Source organism: Rhinopithecus bieti, unplaced genomic scaffold (assembly GCF_001698545.2).
Source record: "Rhinopithecus bieti isolate Rb0 unplaced genomic scaffold, ASM169854v2 scaffold_42532, whole genome shotgun sequence".
NCBI lineage: Eukaryota > Metazoa > Chordata > Mammalia > Primates > Cercopithecidae > Rhinopithecus > Rhinopithecus bieti.
In genome coordinates this window covers 1,207,264-1,214,967 of record NW_016818301.1, presented here as the reverse complement: position 1 = coordinate 1,214,967, position 7,704 = coordinate 1,207,264, and the positions used below count along the sequence as shown (strand labels likewise).

Below are 7,704 nucleotides of genomic sequence, written 5' to 3'. Positions count from 1 at the left end.
TTTTTTTTTTTTTTTCCCTGGGACAGAGTCTTGCCCTATCACCTGGGCTGGAGTGCAGTGGCACGATCTCAGCTCACTATAACCTCTGCCTCTCGGGTTTAAGTGATTCTCCTGCCTCAGTCTACGGAGTAGCTGGGATTACAGGCACCTGCTACCAAGCCCTGCTAAATTTTGTATTTTTAGTAGAGACAGGGTTTTACCATGTTGACCAGTCTGGTCTCAAACTCCTGACCTCAAGTGATCCACCTGCCTTGGCCTCCCAAGGTGCTGGAATTACAGGCATGAGCCACCACCACGCCCAGCCTAAATGTTCTCTCTTTTTTTTTTTTTTTTTGAGATGGAGTCTTACTCTGTCGCCCAGGCTGGAGTGCAGTAGTGCCATCTCAGCTCACTGCAACCTCTGCCTCCCAGGTTCAAGTGATTCTTCTGTCTCAGGCTCCTGAGTAGCTGGGACTATGGGCGCCTGCCACTACACCGGCTAATTTTTCTATTTTTAGCAGAGACGGGGTTTCACCATGTTGGCCAGGCTGGTCTTGAACTCCTGACCTCAGGTGATCCTCCCACCTCAGCCTCCCAAAGTGTTGGGATTACAGGCGTCAGCCACTGCCCCCAGCCCTGATCATTCTTAATAAGTTATATTATTATATTATTAGTAGTCTAGTTATATAAATTATATTTTTATATTCCCTGTATTGTACCTGTTTTCCTCCCCACTACCATTTATGTCTTTATTTTGGCTTCTGTCTTTCATGGAAGAGACTTACCTCCAATCCTGATTTGCTCCTTCATATTTGAGCACAGGCACTTAAAGGCCAGCTGAATGCTCTCTAAAACTCGATGATTTGCATCTTCCCTGCAGCGGGAGGTGGCAGAGACAACCATTGTGTTGAGATCCCTCAATGCCCAGAGAATTTTTAGGCTGCTCAGTTCTCCCAAAGAAGAACCCTGCAGCCTCCAGCCTGAGGACCATGAACCTGGCTGCCAGTGCTCTAGAGCCACGAGAAAGAAGCTGCAGTGTCTCTCCCTCTCTACCTTCAGCTTCCCTGAAGCCCAGGGCCCCACTGGTTCATTCTCTCCAGAGAGCCCATGTACCTCCTGCCTTTCCTGCGGGGGGCAGTGGGAGAGCGGCAGTCACCCAGCTGCCCAGGCTGGAGGAGGGAACATGGGGGTCTAACTGCTCCTTATGTCGACTTTAAACTCACCCTTCATTTCCAGCCTCCTCCTTCCATCCCCACCTTTGGAAAGCTTGCTGCTCCCAGTCCCAAGCTTTTCAGCGGCTCCAAAGTCAACAATGGGCTGCTGATTGTTGTTCCCACCATTTCAACTTCCTCGGACCCCAGTCAGTTTTCCTTCTTCCATCAGCCTTTTAGCTCCCAAAATGTTTTTGTCATATCTTCATGTATTGTTTTCGCTTCTGTTCTCCTTATTGTTTTACTGTTATTTCAGTGGGCTTTGGGAAGGAAGCAAACATAAAACCGCATGCATTCATTTTACCACATTTTACAGAGTCTGTCTTTCACCTCTCGCCTCTTGCACCCTCAGACTCCTCCAAGCTCTACGTGAAGGTCATCCATAACCTTTGCGCTGCTCTCCCCAGGCCCCGCCTCTGGCTGGAGTGCATTTGGCATCTTGTCTGCCTGGAGCACTCTCACTGTGCCTCCCCAGCCTCACTCTTGGCCATTACTAGCTTCCATTTCCGTGTCCCGCACCTTCCCATTAGAGTATGGGTTTCAAACTTGGAGTTATGAAATTAGTGGGCTGTGAAATCAATTTGGTGCAGCTTAAACAACATTGATTTCATATTTATATACATTGGGAGGAGATGTAAGATATATTTCTTACTGTGGGTCAAAGTTGAAATACTTGGAAAGCCACTGTATTTGGTCCTTCTCACTTTGAACTAGTTGCTGCATCTAAGACCTGACAACTCCAGTTGGTATTTAGCTGGAGTTAAAAAAAAAAAAAAAACTATATANGATGGGGAAGCTGTTTGATTGAAGCTGGTTTCAGATCCTAGGAGATTAGTCGGCTGGCATGACTGCCTTCCCTGAGCTGCCTTGCTCCCTCGGATGTGTGATACACAATCTTTGTGACAATACTCAGCCATTTGTCCTTAGGTGTACTAGCTCTCCCGTAAGCTCATTTTAGATGCCTAGTTTAGACAAAAAGTTCAGATTCATATAACTTTACAGGTTTCACAGTGATTTCATATGTATTCAATCCACTAAAATATATAAATGTGTGTGTGCGCGCGCGCGCGTGTGTGTGTATATATATATATATATATATATATACACACACACGCGCGCGCGCGCACACACACATTTATATATTTTAGTGGATTGAATACATATGAAATCACTGTGAAACCTGTAAAGTTATATGAATCTGAACTTTTGTCTAAACTAGGCATCTAAAATGAGCTTACGGGAGAGCTAGTACACCTAAGGACAAATGGCTGAGTATTGTCACAAAGATTGTGTATCACACATCCGAGGGAGCAAGGCAGCTCAGGGAAGGCAGTCATGCCAGCCGACTAATCTCCTAGGATCTGAAACCAGCTTCAATCAAACAGCTTCCCCATCTTGGTTCTCTCACTTAGATATTTAAATACCTTGCACTGATAAGGTGTTTGATTTTTGATAACCCATGGAGAGATTTGGGATTTTCTACAAACACTCTAAGAAAAATCATCACTTAAGATTCCTTTTTTCGGGTCGGGCATGGTGGCTCATGCCTGTAATCCCAACACTTTGGGAGGCAGAGGTGGGTGGATCACAAGGTCAGGAGTTCTAGACCAGCCTGGCTAAAATGGTGAAACCCCATCTCTACTAAAAATTAGCTGAGTGTGGTGGCGGGCACCTGTAGTCCCAGCTACTTGGAAAGCTGAGGCAGGAGAGTTGCTTGAACCCAGGAGGCAGAGGTTGCAGTGAGCCGAGATCATGACACTACACTCCAGCCTAGGCAACAGAGCTATACTCCATCTCAAAAATAAAAAATAAAAAAAACAAATTCCTCTTTTAATTTGTTAAGGAGGGGCCAGCAGTAGATTTTTGGGAGGCAAATTTGTATGATGGAAAGAACATAGAACTGAAGACAATACAAAAATTTTGGCCCAGATTCTGACTTCATAGCAAGTAATGTAATCTCTCTCAACTTCAGTTTTTTTATCTGCAAAATGGGGATACATGATGTCTACTTCAAAAGGTTTTCACAGGGGATTAAATAAGCTAACACATGAGGAAGAGCAGGACTCAACAATAAGTGCTAGTTTTTCTTTCCATTTCTTTTTTTTTTTCCTATTTATTTATTTATTTACTGAGACGTAGTGTTGCTCTTTTGCCACCATGTCTGGCTGATTTTTGTATTTTTGGTAAAGACAGGGTTTCACCATGTTGGTCAGGCTGGTCTTGAACTCCTGGCCTCTGGTGATCCTCCTGCCTCAGCCTCCCAAAGTGTTGGGATTACAGGCATAAGCCATTGTGCCTGACCTTTTCTTTCCATTTCTATATGCACTCTTTCACTAAGGGTCAATTGAGAGGAGGAAAACCATTGAGACAAATATCATTAAACTAATATTCAAGTAGAATTGGAGCCAAGACACCTTTTCTGACTATCCTCACTTTGACCTTGTCTGCTTTAGACCTGCTAAAGCTAAGATAACTGGTATCTGGCTATAACTCTGCCTGCGAATTTATAGGGAACCTATATCTACTATCCCAGTGAGAGGCTGCAGCTCATACTTACCCACAGCTAAAGTGCAAGGCTGCTTAGCAGGTCTGTGTATGCTTTGTTGGTCTACAATAAAAGAGACTTAAGCAATGCTCAGTTGTTAATTGATACCTCCTGAAACAGCTTATTCAAGTTGCAAAATGTTATTTGATTTCTCTCTCAGTGTTCTCCTGGATTCTTTTATTCAGGAAGCAAGGAGGCTACATCCAAACTGTGTATTGGGGAGTGGTGACTTTGGTCACCATTTTAAATCGTGGGACGACAGCATCACACAATGAGAAGGCCCCTGGGCTGGTAATCAGTACAGAGAGCTTAGTCAGGACTATAACCCATCAGTCAGAAAAATGTTTGCCTGGGAAGAGAGATAGTACTGTGAGAGCTTCATTCACTTTCATTGTGGTCGCTGGGGTCTCTGAGGTAAGTCTGTTATGGCATGATATGGTCTTGATATGTGTCCCCTCCAAATCTCATGTTGAAATGTATTCCCAATGTTAGAGGTGGGACCTGGCAGGAGATGATTGGAACCTGAGGGTGGATCCCTCATAAATGGCTTAGTGCCATCCTCTTGGTGATGAGTGAGTTCTCACTCAGTTAGTTCACATGAGATCTGGTTTTTAAAAGACTCGGGGACTTCCCTCTTCTCTCTCTTGCTCCCATTCTTGCCATGTGACATGCCTGTTCCCCCTAGGCCTTCTGCCATGATTAGAAGGTTCCTGAGGCCTCACCAGAAGCTGAGCAGATGCTGGCACCATGCATCCTATACAATCTGCAGAACCATGAGTAAATTAAACCTCTTTTCTTTATAAATCAACCAGCCTCAGATTTTCTTTTTTTTTAAAGACAGGGTCTCACTTTGTCATCCAGCTGAAGTACAGTGGTACAATCATAGCTCACAGCAACTTCAACCTCCTGGGCTCAAGTAATCCTCCCACCAAAGGCTCTCGAGTAGTTGGGACAACAGGTGGATGCCACCATGCCCAGCTTTTAAATTTTTAAAAATTTTTTCATTTATGTATATATGTATGTATATATTTATTTATTTTGAGATGGAGTCTCACTCTGTCGCTCAGGCTGGAGTGCAGTGGCGCGATTTCGGCTCACTGCAAGCTCCGCCTCCCGGGTTCATGCCATTCTCCTGCCTCAGCCTCCCAAGTAGCTGGGACTACAGACACCCGCCACCACCACTGGCTAATTTTTCTTTTTTTTCAAGATGAAGTCTCGCTCTGTCATCCAGGTTGGAGTGCAGAGGTACCATCTCGGCTTACTGCAAGCTCTGCCTCCCGGGTTCACACCATTCTCCTGCCTCAGTCTCCCGAGTAGCTGGGACTACAGGTGCCTGCCACCACGCCCGGCTTATTTTTTTTTTGTACTTTTAGTAGAGATGGGGTTTCACCATGTTGACCAGGATGGTCTCGATCTCCTGACCTCGTGATCTGCCTGCCTCAGCCTCCCAGAGTGCTGGGATTACAGGCATGAGTCACTGCACCTGGCCAACTTTTTTATTTTTTGTAGAGAGGGAGGCCTTGCTATGTTGCCCAAGTTGGTTTCAAACTCCTGGTCTCAAGTGACCCTCCCACCTTGGCCTCCAAGGGATGGGATTACAGGCATGAGCCACTGTGCCTAGCGAGGTATTTCTATAAGAACAAATGACTTCATGGCACTTCAAGCATTCTGGCTCATGCTCAAAAATGAGATCCGAAGATTTTTATTTTTTGAGTTCCACAAGACTTTGGTTATCTGAGCATTTGTAAAGTGGGAGTGGGGAGAGCAGCAGTGTTTATCTTTGCTTAGTCTGCTCCATACACGTTTCTCCAAACTGAAAGCCTACAATTCTTTTTATTTTTGTAGAGACAGGGTCTCACTATGTTGCCCAGGCTGGAACTCCTAGGCTCAAGAGATCCTCCTGCCTCAGCCTCCCAAAGTGCTGAGATTACAGGCGTCAGCCACCATGCCGGGACTGGAAGCCTACAATTCTAAATTATACCGATTAATATATATGGAGAAAAAAAGGAATAAACGACATTCTTAGACTCAAATGATTATAATGAGACTGGAAAACAATTATTTGAAATCTGACAGTTTATATATTGAAACAAAATGAAAGCATTTATAAAGTCCTGGAAGTAATTTAAAATAAAAAGAATATTGGCCGGGCGCGGTGGCTCAAGCCTGTAATGCCAGCGCTTTGGGAGGCCAAGGCGGGTGGATCACGAGGTCAGGAGTTCGAGACCAGCCTGGGTAACATGGTGAAACCCCCTCTCTAAAAATACAAAAATTAGCCGGGCACAGTGGTGTGCACCTGTAGTCCCAACTACTTGGGAGGCTGAGGCAGGAGAATCGCTTGAACCCGGGAAGCAGAGGTTGCAGTGAGACGAGATCGTGCCACTGCACTCCAGCCTGGGCGACAGAGTGAGACTCTGTCTCAAAAAAAAAAAAAAAGAATATTGGTCAGGTGTAGTGCCTCACGTCTGTAATACAAGCACTTTGGGAGGCCAAGGCAGGAGGATCACTTAAGGCCAGGAGTTCGAGACAAATCTGGGCAACAAAGTGAGACCCCCATTTCTACAAAATAAAAATTTAAAAATTAGCTGGGCATGGTGGCTTGTGCCTGTAGTCCTGGCTACACTTATTTAATGATCACTGAGAATATTCTAGGCTAGTGTTTTTCAGAGTGTGGTGCATGGGCAATCTGTGTCAGAACTCCTTCAGGTGCTTCCGACTGAATTAGAAGCTCCAGGGCCCGGAAATCCGCATTTTAAACTTGCTCTGTAGGCGATTTGGATTCACACTAAAGACTGAGGATCACACTGTTCTAGGCACTGTTAGGTGCTGGGACCTAACACGAAACAAGGTAGACGTGGTTCCTGACTTCCCAGTATACTTATATAGGGGCTGGGGGACAGCTCATTAGTGATATGGGTGCTAGAATGGAAGAAGGAAGATCACATAGCAGGTGCACCTAGTTCAGACTGAGGAGGGTACCCAAGTCGAAACTGGAGGAGGGATCTGCAGCTCTAGAGACACCTGTACTTCAGGGAAATATGGGAGCTGTCAGCTGGTGGAGACGAAGGGCAGCCGTGACCGTGAACAAAATGGCCAGGAGGAGGGCATCGTGTGTGAAGCGGGCCTTAAGGACCGAATTGTGAAAGACCCCAAACCACCTAGCCTTCCATCCCCTAAGATATCCGTCTTTGCCTTCGCTGGCCCTTTCGCCCATCCCTGATCCCTCAGAGAGACCCTCTGCGGAATACGCCAGCGCCCAGGGTCGCGGAGCCGCGCACGAACATCCCGTCGCCTCGGGACAGTCTTCCGGCTCTCAGCTTCCCCGAGCAAGGCGGGGTTTTAGGTTCGACCCAGGCGCTCCCCGGCTGCCGGGAGACAGCGGCGACGCGCCAGCCCTGCGTGATGACGTCAACGCGCCGCGCGCGCCGAGGGAGGAGCGGGCGCCCTGGGCCGGCTGTCGCGGGGGCTCCGGTAATACGGGCTGGGCGGGGGAGAGGAAGGGGCGGAGCAGGGAGCCCGCCAGAGTGCGGGGTCGCGGTCCGGACCCGGAGCACGAGCCCTAGAGCCTCTCAGCACTCGTCGCTTCTCCTAGCAGACCCCACCCGGCCTGGCGATGGAGTTTCCGGACCTCGGGGCTCACTGTTCGGAGCCGAGCTGTCAGCGCTTGGGTGAGGGGCGGAGCGCGCGGGGGGCGGGGCCCAGCGGAAAGGGACTTTGAACCGCAGGTGGGGAGGGGTGGGTGGGTTCCCAGGCTGGCAATGCCGGGGGGCGGGGCTTGAAGTTGGGGGGGGGTCAGCGGCAGAGGGGGCGGGGCCAAGGAGGTAATGGGGCTTGGGAAGCGGCAGTGTGTCGCAAATAGGGTGGTATTTGCCTTCCGCTGAGTGGAAGGCTTGAGTGAGAGAGAAGGACATCGAGGTCCCCCTGGACCTGCAATCCGACCAACTCTCTGCAGATTTTCTGCCGCTTAAG

The 7,704-nt window shown here is 47.8% G+C and overlaps 1 protein-coding gene across 2 annotated transcripts in view; it reads left to right on the top strand.

Moving 5' to 3' along the window:
• The first annotated feature begins 7,147 nt into the window (after positions 1–7,147).
• Positions 7,148–7,704, top strand: part of ZFAND2B (zinc finger AN1-type containing 2B) — a 3,354-nt gene continuing 2,797 nt past the window's right edge. For both annotated transcript variants that reach the window (XM_017856761.1, XM_017856762.1), the window contains exons 1-2: positions 7,148–7,206; positions 7,331–7,403. In XM_017856761.1, coding sequence (XP_017712250.1) covers positions 7,349–7,403 — 55 coding nt within the window. In that variant the 5' untranslated portion in view covers positions 7,148–7,206; positions 7,331–7,348. The remainder of the gene's footprint in view (positions 7,207–7,330; positions 7,404–7,704) is intronic.